General features: G+C 34.2%; 1 protein-coding gene across 4 annotated transcripts in view; it reads left to right on the forward strand.

The window, feature by feature from the left end:
- The window catches only part of SSBP2 (single stranded DNA binding protein 2), a 295259-nt gene that overhangs the window by 241605 nt on the left and 34401 nt on the right, over positions 1-19253 (forward strand). For 2 of the 4 annotated variants that reach the window (XM_056112616.1, XM_056112614.1), the window contains 4 exons: positions 1416-1482; positions 2171-2241; positions 10297-10388; positions 16577-16625. In XM_056112616.1, the coding sequence (XP_055968591.1) occupies positions 1416-1482; positions 2171-2241; positions 10297-10388; positions 16577-16625 (279 nt within the window). The remainder of the gene's footprint in view (positions 1-1415; positions 1483-2170; positions 2242-10296; positions 10389-16576; positions 16626-19253) is intronic. The other 2 variants (XM_056112617.1, XM_056112615.1) reach the window with 1 other exon arrangement.

A 19253-nucleotide genomic window follows, 5' to 3' on the forward strand; every position in this document is an offset into this window, starting at 1 on the left:
CTTATCTCAGACAGGGGCTATATGAAAGAATTTTGTTAGGAAACGTCTCCTAAATTTAAGGAACGAAGGAACAGAACCACCATCCTGTTATTCGTCAATTGCCTCGAGCAGGCCCCAGTAACGTCTCCTTCATCCTAGCCCTGAGATTTTTAAGAAAGTGCCATATTCAAGGCTCTTTAGGAGAATGAGACCCATCATTGTTACTGGTATTTGGCATATTGGGTACGCCACGGGGAGTTTGCCAGACTCTGCCGTGTGGGCAGGTTACATTCGGTAGCCTGCCAGTTTGTCCAAACTGGAGTTTTGGACAAACTCCTAAATTTAGTTGTAAAATATGTCAGCAATAAACAATTAAAGGCCTTGACAGCACCTTGAAAAGAGAGAGAGTTTATTTTATTATTTTGTACTTAGCCCTGTGAGATTTCTTGTATTACACTCAGGACATTAAAATACTAATTCCAGGAAATTAGGTTGGAAAGATAGGCAGGGAACAGATTATATAGCTGGAATTCAGTTACTATGTATTGAAAGGGAAAATAAAAAGAAAACTTGTACGTGTCCTAAGAAATAGCAAGTTTCCACAGTATCCCAAGTGATATAATTAAGAAAACAGTTGTGATTTGGATATATAAATCCTTTAATATCAGGGTTTAAAAATGTTTTGATATTTTAGTAGGGTTTTTTTACTTTGTTTTGTTGTTGTTGTTGTTAAATTGGTAGAAATTCTTAGGAATTTCTGTATATATGTGTGTACACACTTCATAGAATCTAAAATCATTTGTAGCATGATCCTATATGTTCTGTTGATGAATATCTTCTGTTCACCCTATTAAAACCTTGAATTTTAATGTTTATCCAGTGCAGCACTTCTACCTAAAATAAATTTGTCTATTAATTTCTATTACTGTTCCAGTTGTCTTTTTCATTGCAGCCACGTTGTTTAAACTTAGTTTCTTAAGAAAATGTAGCTACTAAAACATTTTCATTGACCTCTTGGTATTATAGTTCTACTATAATTCCAAATAAGTAAAATTATCTATAGATTGTTTTTAAAGCTTACATTTAAGAAGCCTAGTTACTTCATTACCCTTAGTAAATTAATTTTGGGACAAATAATTCTATTTCTTGAGGAGAAAAAATAGAACAACTTATGATTAGTTTTTTTCCCCAAAATAGGTACATTGTTTGCCACAAAGCTGGGCAAAGTGGAACTCTTAAGAATTAAGAACTTTTGCTTGGAATAGATCAACCTATAAAATTTAAAAATAGATGTAATATAAAAAATAGTGAAATAAGAGAAATGTTGTGAAGTACTCCAAGAAATTCTTTAGTCATAAGAATTTTTAAGAGAATTGTGAAGGTACTTATTTTCTAAGTATTTACAATATTGCATTTTGTTTGACTAAATATGCTAGGCACTTGGAGGTGTCCCAGGAAGTCAGCCATTACTTCCCAGTGGAATGGACCCAACCCGACAACAAGGTGACTACTTTAAAGCAACATGAAATTGATATGCAGACTCTCAAAGGAAATTAAAAATATTTTTCAAGGAAAAATTGTATTTGAATAAAATTTCTATTTTTGCAAATGACATATCCAAGTGGTTTATATATTCAGCTAACTCTTAATTATTATAGTGAGGGCAGTGACAAAAAATATTTAAATATCAAACAATCCATATGTTAATAACTTCTAAAACCTTTCATGTAATTTTTAATAAGTTGGAATCAAAGTGATTTTATCACTTACACTGCCTTTGCCTTTTTCAGATAGTGAAATTAGTCCGCTGAAGGATGAGCAGGCATAAAGAGGGTGGTAAACAAGTAATTTGATTAATTTAACCGATCAAATAACCCTTCTGTAGAGATATTTGTCACAGATATTTACAGTCCTATTGTGCTTTTTAAAGGAAAGAAGCACAGGCGATATGAGATATAATTCACCCCAGAGCAGTAAGAAAATTTTAATCTCCAGGTGTTAACGAAGAGTATGGGTTGGAGATAGAAAAATGGACATGAAAGACAGGATTATATGATTCCAGTAACTCAGGCCCTTTGTAAATAAGACATTGTAGCACTAAACATAGAAGTAGCTGCTAACCCTTGATGAGGGCCTCATGTTCATTGCACTACTAACATCTTCATACCCCTCTTTTTTTTCCTATCTCCAGGACATCCAAATATGGGTGGGCCAATGCAGAGAATGACTCCTCCAAGAGGAATGGTGCCCTTAGGACCACAGGTAAATAATCCGAGAAGAAAGCTAGACGCTGAGTCTTTTACCTTTATCATAATTTGAAATACTTTATTTGCTGGCTTTTAAAATGTGAACTAAAGGCATAATGTTTGAGCCCCAATTGACATTTTTGTGACTTCTCCAAAGTGATGCAATAGTCTACTATTTCCCAGAAATTATTATATCTGTTTTAGTTCATTTGTGAAAAACACTGCATAGAAATGCCTAAGTATTATAAAAAGATACCATATCCTTTGTTGTAGTGAAATATAAAAGTCATAATTATAAAGATAACTGTTTGATTAACTAATTTATCAAAAATATTAAGTAGAATAAGCAGCATGAAAGATCTATTCATGTTTTCAAATGCCATTAACAAGTTATTACATACGACTTTATTTTCACATATGGTTATTATGGTTATAATAAACATATTGATTTCACTTTATATAAAAGCAATATGAAACCATATAGAAACAAACATTAAAATGGAACATTCCACCAAGCACAGTACTATCAATTTAGACCAAGGTCAGCCTACCTCTTTATCAAAAATCCCAGAAGTACACACTGAGATTGAACCACTGCTATCTGTCAGTGACATTTTTTGAGTATACTGTTACAAGCAACCCTGTATTTTAGCTAAAAAACATATCCTTGACTCTCTGTTGGAAAAACTACATGGTACAGAAATTTTTCAAATATCATATTTGAAAGAAATGAATAAATAATCTAGAAATGTATATTTCTTGCTCATATATCATAAGTTAGCACGTTAGAAAGCAAATTAGATTTGTTAAGTCAATGGTTCTAAGAGCTCTTTTCATGTGTGTATTTCTGAAGTATTAAATTAATATTTTATTTTTATTTTGCTGAAGGAGACAGAGAATTAAGAATCAAACACAAATAATATGATTTAGAGCTAGGAGTTTATTACCAACTCACACACTGACTGTATCACAGAATAGAGTATATCTAACAAAAATTTTCAGATACCACATTACATAAGGGAGAAAACTCACTATAAAAATATGCATAGAGGCCAAAGAAGTGTACAGTAGATAGAGCATTTTCCTTGCATGCAACCGACCTGGGTTCGATCCCTCGCTCCATATAGTTGGTACCCTGAGAACCACCAGGAGTGATTCCTGAGTGCAGAGCCAGGAGTAATCCCTGAGCACCACCAGGTGTTGCTCAAAACCCAAATAAATAAGTTAATTATTTATTTTTTGAAAGTGTTTATTTAATTATTTAATTAAAAATAAAATATCTACAACATCCTCAAAGTCATAAAAAAACCTTTCGATTAGAATTAGTTCATTCCTGTTTTCTTAATATCTTATAAAATTTTGGTTTTAAAATGATTTTTCCTATTTCTACTTTTGTTTTGAACCTGTTGTGAGAGACTAAATATCGTTACCCTATAAATAGCAACTTCTCATTTTTAACAGAATTTATAACATTAATAGAATATTTCATGCATATTCTAAGTATACGTTTATCCTTCAATGAACTAGTCAACAAGTTTAGTTCTACAGAATTTGATAATTTTCCCCGAAAATATTTTTGTAAGACATATTATAAATATAAATTTATAAATATAAATTTTTAAACTTCATTCCTCTAATTTAGTTCCTATTCTTCATTCAGTTCACTTAGCTGATTTCTAAGCTTTTGTCATTCCCATACTAATATGTTTAATACTAAAAAAAGTAGAGTCTGGTTTCAGAGTTAATTGTGTGGTATTTGGAAGACAAAAGTAGGTACCTAAACTATAGAAACATACAGCCATAGGAGTGTCATTTGAAAATACATAAATAAAAAGCATAGAGATCCATACATATATATACTTTATGTTATAAATAATTATAATATAAAGAAAACATTACTGGTGAGTAATCACATAATGGTGAGTTTTAATGATTAAGTTTATACATTATTTCTTCCTTTCCATTTCAAACCCAAAGAAAGTATTTTAATTTTTATCAATCATTTCACTTAGTTTTTTTGCTATTTCTTTATAATTTGAGAGGAATAAAGTGTTTTAATATGAGTCTATCTCAAAAAGTAGTACTCAGGGGGCTATGTACAGTGCTGGGAATTGAACTGGACTTGGCTGCCTGGGAGGCAGGTGCCTTGCCTTATGTACTCTCTCTCTCCAGGCCACTAAATAAACTCATTTGGAACAGGAGGGTTCTTTTGAAACATTTTAACACCTGGCATATAAAACATTCATTATGAGATATTCAATAAAGATTATCTCTGTTTCTTGAGCCATAATAGAAAACCAACTCTCATAACAGTATTTAATCATATAAATACTACCCAAGAGTATAATGTATTTTTTGTAGTTGACATAGAAAACCTTGTATATTATCTCTAGCTATATGTGCAAGCAGAACAACACATCTCGCTTTTTATCATAGATTTAAGCTTAGTGTGGTGAAGAGGGACAATAGTTATCTATGGGGGGTTAAATTACTAGATAAATATCTATAATAAAATGACTTTGTATGTTGATTTAGGTAAAGTGAACACCTATAACATAGAAAACATAATTAACAGTTCTAGGAATAAAGAAATGAAATTCTATTGAAAACTGTGGTGTGTAATTTTTCTATTAATCTATTTTAAAACTTAATTTGGAGTTGGCAGGAGTATACATAATTTTTTCCTAGAGTTTTTTTCCCTACAGTTTCTCTTTATGTATCTGCATCTCTTGCTGTCACTGTCACTGTCACTGTCCTCCCGTTGTTCATCGATTTGCTCAAGCGGGCCCAGTAACGTCTCTATTGGAGACTTTGTTGTTACTGTGTTTGGCATATCGAATAGATCACGGGTAGCTTGCCAGGCTCTGCCATGCGGGCGAGATACTCTCGGTAGCTTGCCGGGCTCTCCGAGATGGGTGGAAGGGATAGAACTCAGGTTGGCCATGTTGGCTGCGTGCAAGGCAAACGCCCTACCGCTATGCTATTGCTCCAGCCCACATCTCTTGCTAAACAATAAATATACGGTGGGCAGAGATCAACTGTCTCACCATTGCAAACTAGTAACATAGCACTCAGACATACACAAAATGAGTAAGAAATTTCCAAATAATGCCAGAGTAATTTTTTAAAATTTTTTTTAAAAATTTTATTAGACAGCATATGGTACAGTTGTAGACTTACAAATTTTTGTGCTTGGGTTTCAATTATACAATGATCAAATACCCATCCCTCCACCAGTGCCCATTTCCCACCTGCCTGAGTAAATTTACAAAATATTTTCATATGGCAAAACTTTGAAGCAGAAGTAAAACAGGAAAGTACGAGAGTATATCAACTGACTTTCCAAGCGGTAGTCAGAAAGGCAGAATGGGAAGTGGTGCTAATATTGCACCACTAAGTTTTAAAGCCAATAGCAGCCATACAGTTTCATCTGGCTTTATCTCCCTCCCAATGCAATAATCGTGACAAAAGGGTGGTTTAGACTGTGCCTGGAAAGTTATACAGTTTTCACATGATTGAGTAGTTTGATTTCTAGAAAGTTCTTCTTTATATTGAGCTAAATACTGCCTCTCAGCTTAGATTTGAACACAGAATCAATTTTCTCTTTCCTTAATTGAGAACTTAATATGTATTTCTGTACCATCATTTCTCTACCCCTTATACTTGATTTGGAAATCACAATATATTACTATTTTCTCCTAGTCATAAGGCACCCAATGCACATAAGAACAGGCTAAATGTATCTTATTCTAAAAAAATAGTTGAAAAATGATTTAAAATATTATGTTAGGAAGATACTTTTCTTGATTAAATTTACTTTTCTATTGGAAGAATAATATCAGTTATGAATCATGTATTACCTCTAAACTTAGAGAAATCATGGTATAAAAAGAGATGCAGATACATAAAGAGAAACTGTAGAGAAAAAAAAACTCTAGGAAAAAATTATGTATACTCTTGCCAGGAGGTCCTTACATGGTCCAGCAAATAATTTTTTTAGGGTGATGCACACAAGGGAAACTGATGAGAAGAGGACTCCTTTAAGATGGTGCTTAAAGACAATGATAAAAAACTTATCAGTTAAAATTATTGTTTCCAGTATCATAGTACCAGTGCACTCTGATATGATATGACTTTTTTTAATCTCCAAAAGTATAGGAGAGATGATATTATTGCTTATAGGAAATAAATGTTTAGTAGAGGGTTGGGAGAACCATAAACAAATATAGAGATAAAGGAAATGGGACAATGGCAACAGAGATTCCAGCCAATGTCCTTCTGTATCCAGAGAAATAAGGAAAATATAACATTTTCTTTGATAAAACACAGAACTTCTAGGCCTAAAAAGGAAGGAAAACTCCCTGAGAAATATTTATATTATAGTTTGTACTATTGCAATTTTGTGCCCACTTCTTTGAGAATTTCCTGGTAAAATTGTTTTTGCTACCACCGTGCTTGATCCAAAGATCATAAGAAGCTGCTTCTGTTTTAACCAGTGAATCAAGATGGGATAGAAACAATTCCAATACCCTTGAGCACACAAGCTTGGGGTATTTAAAAAAAAAGATTTCTGGAAAGTCAATGTCAATAAATAACAAGAAAAACACTATAACTTGCTCATTTAATCTGTGTTCACTCTATAGTTTCTAGACCTCTCGTGGAATATTTCCTTGTGATCTTAGTTTGCTATGCATAGAGAACAACAGATGAGTTAAGCTGAGTATAAATGTGTAGTGTATATTTCTGCACATCAATAAATCTAGACTGGAGGAGGGTAATATTGGGAGTAGGGTAAAGTAAAGTAAAAGAAAAGTAAAGGCCCTCCTGTTGATCATCGATTTGCTCGAGCGGGCCCAGTAACGTCTCCCTTGGAGACTTTGTTGTTACTGTGTCTGGCATATCGAAGACTCTCGGTAGCTTGCCGGGCTCTCCGAGAGGGGCGGAGGAATCGAACTCGGGTCGGCCATGTTGGCTGCGTGCAAGGCAGACACCCTACCCTCTGTAAGAAGGTAAAAATTCTAGGATATGAGGCCAGGCTGGGACTGTTCTGTAGCAGTCACAGAATTCAGTTCACATTCACAGACACCCATTCGGAGTTTAGGCTCTATTCATTAGAGAATGCTGGTCTTCATGGCTTTTAAGTGGCTAAAGAGGGCTGAGTAATATTAGGCAGTGCAAAGAACAGATTGAAAGGAGAAAGGAAACGTCAGAGAAATCCATCAAGACGGTCCAGTAGTCTCTATGTATGACAAAAATCAGTGACAAGAAGGAGAGCAGTATTGCAAAAGTTATTCCGGAGACTTTGGTATCACTGTATCACTGTCATCCCATCCCATTGTTCATCGATTTACTCTAGTGGGCACCAGTAATGCCTCCATTCGTCCCAGCCCTGAGATTTTAGCAGCCTCTCCTTACTTGTCTTTCCCAACGCTGCCATATTGGAGGCTCTTTCAGGGTCAGGGGAATGGGACCCATTATTGGTACTCTTTTTGGCATATCGAATATGCCACAGGTAGTTTGCCAGGCTCTGCCATAGGCTTTGGTAACTAACTTTATATGGAGATTGAAAACAAAAGCTCCTGGAGGTTCTTAGCCTGGTCTGTGATATGAAAGGTGATGACATAATACTGAGGGAGGCAGATATCAAAAAGACAGCAGGGAAAAAATGCTGAGTTACTCTTTAGATTTGTTGTGCATGAAATGATATTCAGACAAAAACAATTCATCTGAGGTTCAGCATATTAGTTACCTAGGAGCTACCTAGGAGCTTAGCACTGTAGCACTGTCCTCCCATTGTTCATTAATTTGCTCAAGCAGGCACCAGTAACATCTCTATTGTGAGACTTGTTGTTACTGTTTTTGGCATATCAAATACACCATGGGGAGCTTGCCAGGCTCTGCCATGCAGGCAGGATACTCTCGGTAGCTTGCCGGGCTCTCTGAGAGGGATGGAGGAATCAAACCCAGGTCGGCTGTGTGCAAGGCAAACACCCTACCTGCTGTACTACCGCTCCAGCCTACCTAGGAGCTTAGGAGAGAAATTAAAACAAAATAGAAAATTTGGGATTATAGAAAGAGCCTCCAATTGTTGGGAAAAGATGAGTAAGAAGAGGCTGCTAAAATCTCAGGGCTGGGAGAAATAGAGACATTACTGGTGCCCACTTAAGTAATTCGAAGACAGTGATACAGTGATGTGTGTGTATGTGTGTGTGTGTGTGTATATATATATATATGTATATATATACATATATATATACTTATTGTTGAATTACCATGAGTAGATTAGATTGTGCTGTAGCGATAGCACAGCAGGTAGGGTGTTTGCCTTTCACGCGGCCAACCCAGCCAACCCAGGTTCAATTCCTCCGCCCCTCTCAGAGAGCGCAGCAAGCTACTGAGAGTACCTCACCCACACGGCAAAGCCTGGCAAGCTACCCATGACGTATTTGATATGCCAAAACACAGTAACAACAAGTCTCACAACGGAGACGTTACTGCACCCGCTCGAGCAAATCTATGAACAATGGGAGGCCAGTGCTACAGTGCAGTACTACAGATAAGATTACATATTATGAGGGGCCTGAGAGATCATACAGCAGATAGAGCACTTGCCTTGCAATTGGACAACCAAGATTCAATCCCTGGCATCCCATAAGGTCCCCCAAGTCGTACCAGGAGTAAGCCCTGAGGTCTGCCAGGTATGGTCCAAAAACCAATAAATACATACAAGACCATTTTTTAAAAGTGGGGGCTGTGGTGGCTGAGAACGGCCAAGGTGTGTACAATGGGTACACACTTGCCTTGCACACAGATGACTTGGGTTTGATCCTCAGCATTCCATTTGGTCCCAGACCATTGTCAGGAGCAGTTCCTGGGTACAGAGCCAGGAGTAAGACTCGAGCATCACTAGGTATGGCCCAAAGGGGAGGGGGGAACAAGATTACCTATTAATGAATACTTACTTCAAAAAATTAAATGACTAGAACTTGAGAATACCAGAATTTAAAGAGTTAATAAAATAAAACTACTGAGAAACGGAAATTGGGGTTTTGGGGAGGCATAAAAGTTAGAGGAATGGTGATGTCAGAGCAAAGCAAATAAACTGACAATAAGAGCAATGATAGTTCAGAGATAAACCCGTGTGGTGTGGAGTGGCTAGTTTAATCATGGTGAAGTTAGGAGTGGAATTAGATCTTTAGTAGATCACCTTAAGACAGATGTGCCAATAATCGGTTGTTGTGAATTATTTACCAAAAGATTCAAATCTATAAAAAATTAAAATGTAAACTAGAGGAAAAAGGAGATCAACAAGTCAAGCATGAAAGTAGTTGATAGTGTTAAAATTAACAAGATAATGTTAAAATTGTTATTTGGCCCTTATGAAAACAGAAGTAAGCTTATATTGTGTATTTATTAAAACATTCATGTTTTATCCTGTGAATATATATAATAGATATTGACTAAGTCACATAATTCTTGAATATAATTATTTTATATACAATACACATAACTCTTGCATATAAATATTTTGTATAATTTAGTTTTCATATATTTGGGTATATTTTAGTTTTTATATTTTTATGTTATTGTCTATTGATATGTATTTTTATTGTATATAATATCTTCTGAACATGAGTTTAATCTAAACTTTCTTATTTTGAGTTCTGCTACTTGGATTTTTCAGACTTTATGTGAATGTTCTAACTCTGATCATTTCACACATAACAAATCTTTTCTTTCAAAAAAAGAGTTTTGGGGGTTTATGAAATGTTTTATTTGGAAACATTCTCTGCTAGTCAGATACTAGAAAAATAATAAAGATATTTACATATTACATTGAAGCTATGCTGTAATAATTTATCATGTTCCAATCATCTTATCTAATTGCATAGTTTTTAAAAGAAACAAACCAAAGTAATTGTTAAAAATAGACATGAAAGTACAAGTGTGGACCCCTCAGAGAATGAATTGCGCAGGCCTTATCCAATCAGCAGTTACCCAGGGAAATCATTAACCTGCTCTCCTTTCTTTCCCCCCTCCTCTTTGGTTTTGTTTTTTTGTTTTGTGGTAGTCTGACCCTTGGTTATCATTACAGAACTATGGAGGTGCAATGAGACCCCCACTGAATGCTTTAGGTGGCCCTGGAATGCCTGGAATGAACATGTAAGCAAAATATTATATTATCCTATTTGGTAAACTGTTCTATTTTTCTGTCTTCTAATGTTAAAATCATTTATATGACATTATGAGTTCTGGTATAAATGCACTAAATATGAACTGTGATGTTTGCTTCATTTTCACAACAAACTATGTTTTCTTTCTTTCCTTGCAACCTTTAATTTTTTCTCTTTTGTTTTTAATTATCATTAAAATGAGTGTTTCATAAATAAGTATATAATGTACAAAAGTATAAAGAACTACTAAAAGAAACGTGACTTAGCTCTATGAAAAGAAATAACTGAATATTGTTTTAACTTTAATGGATAATGATTCCTGAAAGTCAAGTTTTTAATTCATAAAAAAATGTACCTTCATTGGGACTTATTTAAACCCAGGAATAATTCTCTTTCTGTGAAAGAACTTATCTTTTATGTGAAAGAACTTATCTTCACACCAGGTAAATTTTTCTTTTAAAAAATTCAAGACATACTTACATAAGAAGTAAGTTAAAAGTTGTTGGAGGGTTTTTTTGGTTTATATTTATTGGTCAAGCCCCAAATGAAAAGATTTTCATTTTTACTGAAAAGCCCTTTCATTCCCAGAAGGAACAGGTTAGTTCTGCTAACCAATATAATTCAATTTGTTAAGAATTTTTTGTTTTATTTTTCATAAACTTGCCCTCAAAGTTCTGTTTTATACACCACAGTGCTTGTTAGTTATTTAATGAGTGTTCCATGTCAAGTCATTGGTTGTCGGTCATCTCCTCTAATCTATTGCCCAGAAGTCCATGTTTTGGTTATGCACATAAGAAATTAAAAAGCTCTGACGTAATTTAATGGTAATGTTAACAAATAACCTCTATTGATGTACATGGGTTTGGGGTTTACTTTTTTAGGTTTCTAAAATGGTTTTCATGGAAAGCAATTTTACCTAAAATAGAAAATAGGTTAATAGGTGGGTACCAGCATAATTTAAAACTAACAGAATGGGGGGAAATAGGTCAAATTTTCCTATTATTAGGGTTTCATTTTTAAGGTTAAACTCTTTTTATTGCCTTAAAAATGAAAGACATGAAGTCAGACTTTTCCTAAATTCCTCAAAGACATAGCCTTGTTAATGGTTGCTCTGAAAAGGAATGGGTGGCACTTGTGCTTAAATTAAAAGCTGAAACTCTTACCAATAGACTTTGCATGTGTTTATATATATATATATATATATATATGCTTATATATGTATGGATGTATATATTTCTTATGTACCTGAGATTCTGACTTCAAAATGCAATAGCGGGGACTGGAGTGATAGTTCAGCGGGTAGGGCATTTGCCTTGCATGCGGCCGACCCGGGTTCGATTCCCAGAATCCCATGTGGTCACCCAAGCACCGCCAGGAGTAATTCCTGAGTGCAAAAGCCAGGAGCAAACAAACAAAAAAAATGCAATAGAATGTGGAGAGTAAAAGGAAAATATAAATACATAATTAAAATGCAAACTTTTGGGGGTTTTGTTTGTTTTTTTGTTTTGTGAAACAAGGTAGGTTTACTGAAATTTATTTAGGAAGAAGTGAAGGGAGAGAGAGGGAGAGGTACATGTTCGAGAGAGAACAGAGGCTTCATAGAGTGCAAATAGGCCAGCAAAGAAACATCTAGATAAGCAAGCAAAGATGTGTTCAAGGAAAGAGTGAGTTAAAATGCAACTGTTTTTAGTGTTCAGATGGAAGAGTATCCAGAATGTGCATTTTGAATACACTGATCAACCTAAAATAATCATTAAGTATTATGAATGTTTCTATAATTTTATATATAAATCCAAATTATTATTAGCCCTATGAACAACTTTTAAATCAACCTCTTTTAGCTAATACAGAGAAAAATGCTATTTATATAACCAATGAGATACTCAGTAGTTTGTCTATTTAGTCTCACCTATACTAAAACATATACATATGATTATACTTAATTACTTACACTGTGGAGACTAAAAATAGGAACAAAATTTTTCAGGTGATTATTTTTGTTGCTATTTGCATTTGGGTTTCTCATTGAAATATATTTAGCTACTTCAAAACCTTTTTCTTACACAGTATTTTATAATTTATATCATTTGTGGTTCTTAAAGAGTTCTGAAGCATCACAGCCTGAGATATTTTTTTATGTCACTAGACCATTTATGGAGTATCTTACATTCCCTTTAAATTAAAATTCTTTCAAGGACAATCAAAATGTTCTATGTAATTACAGCTATAAATATTTCACTCTAACAAGGAAAATTCTAAAGTATGGAAGATGCTGAGAAATTAACCTTGTATATTATATCAGCCATAGCAAAGCAAACCTTATTTTTTTTTTATTTTTATTAGTGAGACATCATGAGGTACAGTTGTAGACTTACAAATTTTTGTGCTTGGGTTTCGATTATACAATGATCAAATACCCATCCCTCCACCAGTGCCCATTTCCCACCATCACAGATCCCAGTATCCCTCCCACCCCCATCCCCCCTATCCCACCCTGCCTCTGTGAAAGCAAACCTTATTTTAAAAGGACATTACAAATAAAAATCATTAGTATCACTATTGTATTCACTAAATTCATTAAAATGAACTTCATAATTTATCTTTACTAAAAATGTCATGGCAGACAAGTATTTGTAAATGTTATTTGTAGTTTTCAATTTTTTAATTGTTGGTAACTTACAAATTGCAGGAAAGGAAATTAAAATTATGATAAATAAAGTCATATCATTAACAGTCTAAAATATCTGTGTATTGGAGTTAGAAGGGAGCTTAGTAGTTTTTCTAATGGTGTTCAAACAGAGCTCATCTCTACTGTACCCTCACTTAGTGCTATCTGTGAAACACAAAATATTTTCAAGCAAAATTATGATGTTGGAGAAAATTTAATTTGTGCATATCCATGGTTAACTAATTCACAAAATGAGCAAAGTATTACCTGAAATACTGAGATTATCTCAGAATTTGTCAACAATCAAAATGTATTAAAGGTATGTTATTTATAATAAAATTTAATTTACTGATAATTATTTAGTTAAAATAAAATATTTTAGCAATTAAATTAGCATAATAAAATTAAATACATTGGAAAATAATAAAACATTTAATACTAATTTATACTGTTAATATTTACACATAAATTCATATCATTCAAATTTGTGAGGATATCATCTATAACATCACTGTGTGCTAACTTTTGCCAGTACTTGGATATAATTTTATGTTGTCTTAAGTTAAATATTGTTCAATTTGTTTACTGTATTTTATTTAATATCAAACAAATAAGATAAATGTTTCACACTTGACAGGAGTACACCTCCTGTATTTTGTAGTTTCTATTAGGACATTGAATTCTAAGTGGAAAATCATCCTTCTAAATATCCCATTACTTAATTATAAAATCATTATGATTTAGAGGCACCAGTTTTCAGAGACAACTTAAATACCCCTCACCTTCTCTCTGTGCTCAATGTTTTTATTTTATTTATTTTTTTATTTTTATTAGTGAAACACCATGAGGTACAGTTGTAGACTTACAAATTTTTGTGCTTGGGTTTCAGTTATACAATGATTGAATACCCATTCCTCCACCAGTGCCCATTCCCCACCTCCAATGCTCCCAGCATCCCTCCCACCCCCCCACCACCCCCCATCCCACTCCTCCCCTGTGGCAGGGCATTCCCTTTTGTTCTCTCTCTCTCCTATTGGGTGCTAGGGTTTGCAAAAGAGGCATTGAGTGGCAATCATGTTCGGTCTATAGTCTGCTTTCAGCATGCATCTCTCATCCTGGAAGGATCCTCCCAACACCCTTTACTTGGTGATCCCCTCTCTATCTGAGCTGCCTTCTCCCCCAGAATGTGCAGCTGGCCTCCAAGCCATGGAGCGAACCTCCTGTTACTTATCTTGGCTATTCTTGGGTGTTAGTCTCCCAATTTGTTACTTTATATTCCCCAGATGAACACAGTCTTTCTATGTCTGTCCCGCTCTTTCTGACTCATTTCACTTTGTGCTCAATGTTTGTAAAGGAGCAAGTGCAAATTTCATGACTTCATCTTTTCTAACAGCTGCATAGTATCCCATTGTGTAGATGTACCAGCGTTTCTTTAACCAGTCATCTGTTCTTCGGGTGAATTTTTTTCCAGATACTGGCTATAGTAAACAGTGCTGCAATGAACATATAAGTGCAGATGTCATTTCTACTATACTTTTTTGCTTCTCTGGGATATATTCCCAGAAGTGGTATTGCTGGGTCAAATGGGAGCTCAGTTTCTAATTTTTTGGGAAACGCCCATACTTTTTTCCCAAAGGGCTGAACCAGTCGACATTCCCATCAGCAGTGAAGGAGAGTCCGTTTCTCCCCACATCCACACCAACATCGCTTGCTTTTGTTCTTTTGGGTGTAGGCTAGTCTCTGTGGTGTGAGATAATATCTCATTGTTGTTTTGATCTGCATCTCCCTGATGATTATTGATGAAGAGTATTTTTTCATGTGCCTTTTGGCCATTCAGATTTCTTCTTTGAAAAAGTTTCTGTTCATTTCATCACCCCATTTTCTGATGAAGTTGAATGTCTTCTTCTTGTAGAGTTCAATCAGTGCCTTGTAGATCCTTGATATCAACCCCTTATCAGATGGGTATTGGGTGGAATATCCTTTCCCATTCTGTAGATTGTCTTTGTATTCTGGTCACTGTTTCCTTTGAGGTACAATAGCTTCTTAGTTTAAAATAGTCCCATTTGTTTGTTGTTTCCACTTTCTTGGTCAGTAGCGTGTCATCTTTGAAGATACCTTTAGCTTCAGTGTCATGGAGTGTTTTGCCAACCATGTCTTCAATGTGCATTATAGATTACGATCTGATGTTGAGGTTTTTAATCCATTTTGCTCTGACTTTTGTGCATGGTGTTAGGTAGCAGTCTGAGCCCATTTTTCTTCATGTGGCTGTCCAGTTTTGCCAGCATCATTTGTTAAAGAGACTTTCCTTGCTCCATTTCAAATTTCTTGCTCCATTATCAAAGATTAGATGATCATATATATAGAATATTTCTAACTTGAACAGCCACTATTTAACATTTAGAACTTTAAAATTATGAAACTAGGACTTAAGATACCTAGAATAAGGATATAAAGTCATGTTTTTTTATTCAAACATCTCAGAGTATTTTAATGGATTGGAGGGAAAAAAAAAACTGAGTGACCCTAATTACCAAGGATTGGCTGACTGTAATTTACTTTTTATCAGACAGAATTTACTCAGGTATACTTATCTCAAAACAAGAGGGAAAAAATATATCTTTTATCTAATTAGGCATTAATTTTATCCCAAGTTTTACCTCTCCTTTTAAGCTATGAAAGACAGAATATTCTCTTGCACCCTAAAAGAAAGTAATATGTACATTGTAATATGATGTACATTGGAGGATATACCTACAACATTTACCAAGATTCACTTGGACCATAGTATTGAACAACAAATGTGTTTCCATATTCAATAGTAATTATCAATTTTACTGAAAGATAAATTGATGTTTATTTGTGATGTAAATGTGTTTTAATGAGGTAAATTTAGATATATACATCCACTAATGTTTAGCTTAATTAAGGCATAATTTCATATATTGTTTATGGGTAATTTCATTCTAAATGAGGTATGGGTGATATTTATATAAATGCACACAGATTATAGTTTATTTATAATTAGTTCCTTTTTCCAAAAATAAAATTATTTAGATACATGTATATATTACTGCTGTTGGTGACTGCCAGTTTTGGTGCATATTATAACTGAACTTAAAATAAATCTGGGCTGAGGCTGGAGAGATAATACAGAGGGTAGGGTGTTTGTTTTGCATCCGGCCAACTCAGGTGCAGTCATTGGCATTTTTTATGGTTCCCTGAGCACAGGCAGGAATATGCTTCCGGAGCGCAGATCCAGGAGTAACATCTGAGCTTCACTGGGTGTGGCTCCACCCAAAACCAAAATAAAACAAATCTGGGCTTATTAAAATTGTTGAAGATTGACAGAAAACTGATTCATGGAATGATAAAAAAAAATACAAAAATAAGTATAGAGAGCAGTATCAGTGTAGAGCTTAAAACTGTAATACATGTTGGTGTTTAATTTTTATTGTGGAACATCTAAAGCTTTGGCTAACATTTAATTTATCACATTTATTGTCTTATAGGGGTCCAGGTGGTGGTAGACCTTGGCCAAACCCAACAAATGCCAATTCAGTGAGTATATGTATATTTTAACTTTCATTAATTTAAGCTAGAAATTAATAATAGAATTCTTTTGCTTTGGAATGCCCTGCAGTTGATTATGTTAAACTTTTAAAAGAAGTAATTATTCAAAAATGTCTGTGTATATTTGTAAATATGTGTAATTTTTACTCTTCCATTTCAAGATCTAATATAAATGTACATTTTATGTATATTAACAGTCTCAAAAATGAAGATAGTTGATTTAAATATACTGCTTTCTTGAGTAGCCAACACTTACCACAAAATATAACTAGCATTAAATAGTTTAATGTTTTTAAATACATGTTGTACTCACTAAGTTGTAAATAGGATGAATCTCAGAGTTATTATGATTATACTTGCTGTCCAAATTAAGCCTAGATTTGTTCCTTCTCTGCTCCAGGAAGGAGTGTCCAAGTGCCTTTTGTTTATGGGCTTAAACTGCCGTTCTTATATATTCATCTCTGTATCTGACCTCCGGGAATTTCCTTACATGTTTCATGGCAGTGGCTTGACTACTATAAAAGTTTTCTTTGTTGACTTTCAAACCTTGATTTTTCAACAGATGAGAGGTCTGCTATATACTGTTGTGTATTGTGTGTGTGTAGTGTACAAATGTACAAAAGTCCTGGGTCAAAGGAGGTGGTAGGGTACTGCTATATACTTTGTTTTACTTGTAAATCTAGAGTTCTTGCCCAGTAGGGATGCCTTTTGCTAATATACAGAGATGCATTCGTTGACGGGGAGTGGCCATAAGACTAAATAAATTTGAAACTGACTCAGTGGTTAAGGTTAATGTAAAACTTGAAGAAAATTTTAAGTGAAGGGAACATGGAGTGGGGGGGGGTGTGGCAGGGGAGGGCACAGCAAAGAAGGTGTGCGGGAAAAATCATCCTAAATGTATTTCTATTTATATCTAAAGTACAAATCACTTTCTTTTCAATTAAGTAACTATGCTATTTTTATAAAATAAGAATTAATATTACCTGACTCAGTTTCATTTGCTAAGTAAATAAAATTATTTGAAGGAGAGCACATTGGCTTCAATTTGGATGATCAGTGCATTAATCTCAAAAATTCTAAAACCAGGTTTGCCAGATTATGTTGTAATGTGAATGTCTCTATTCTTCCAAAACTCTTTGTTTGCTTATGTAGTTTTAAAGAATTTGCATTTCTATTTTCTTCTTGCTATGTGCTTTCGAATTCATTCAAGATCTTACTTGAAATAGCATCTGGCTAACTGCTCAAGATACACTTCTTTCAAGTCCCTATTATAATACCCATAAAATGCAGAAAAAGAGCAGTTCTTGTAACTCTGTAAACTAACAATATTCCTATTGCCAGAATCTGGAAAGAATTTCTATTATCTGCATGTCTGATGACTGGATTTAAGAGCATAATCTCTAGTCTAATTTAATTATGCAAATCATCCACCTAGAAGCAAGAAGACTCTTCTCTCCTCTCTGGCAGCTAATCAGCCACCCCTTCTGTACCCATAGTGATGTAAGAGGGCAATTTACACTATCCGCTTCCCACCCTCATGTACATTCATATGGAGACCATCATTCAAAAGCCACTTCAGAATGAGGGTAGGATATGATACAGGAGATTGTGCACTGAATTGTGCCGGGATATTATCCAGGAAGAGTCTTTGATAGAGGAAGAACTAAGGAGTAAGTTCTGCATTCTGATAATTTTTAGGTAGTTCAGTCATTCAAGATTCTTAGAGCCGGGTATTGCACAGAGGAGAAAATAATAAGCTCTGTGTAATTTTAGAACATGAGAAATGTTGTAAATTAAGGTAAAAGATACCCACTAACTACTCTTTAGTGATCAGTCTAAAATGGGCATTTGGCCAGCATACTATACAAAGATAAGTACTGGTCAAATTGAAAACTGTCCCGTCATAATACATATCAGATGTAAATATATCTTCTATCACTCAAAAACATATACCAGAAAGATACAGGATCATTATCCTGAGCACAGAAAGAATTCTTCTGAAAATAATTGTGAAAACCAGAAAAAAAAATCACAAAAAGCTGATAACACCTCACAAAAGATTCCTTATATGAAATAAAAGAAGAAGCATTAATGAGGGATTTCCTCCTAAATGACATTGATTACATTGGAATATTAGAATCATTTGTGTTATTTTTGAATTCCAAGTTTCTTAGACTTCTTGGACATATTTGAAATTGCAAACAACTTTTTATGTTACTAAAGTGAATCTCTGGTTCCTTTGGGTAGTATATTCAAACAGCTGTTTATTGTTTTTTTATTTTCAAAATTTTTATGTACTATCTATTTTTAATGTTTATTTGGAAGTAATTTTAGATCACAGAAAAGCTGTAGGAATCAGACCTAGATTCCTATGTGTTCAAATTTTACCATATTTATAATTTTTCCTCTCTGCTTATACATATAATATATATTCATTTATGATTATATATAATTAATTCCTAAACTATTTTCACTTAAGTTACAGACATGATGATTCTTTTCCTCTAGTACTTCAGTGTGTGTTTCCTAAAAGCAATGACATCATCTTTCATAACCACATTCTAGAATCAAAATAACAAAATTAACATTGATGTAATGTTATTTCCTAATTTGTGG

Source organism: Sorex fumeus, unplaced genomic scaffold, assembly GCF_029834395.1.
Source record: "Sorex fumeus unplaced genomic scaffold, SorFum_2.1 ptg000018l, whole genome shotgun sequence".
In the NCBI taxonomy this organism is placed as follows: Eukaryota; Metazoa; Chordata; class Mammalia; order Eulipotyphla; family Soricidae; genus Sorex; species Sorex fumeus.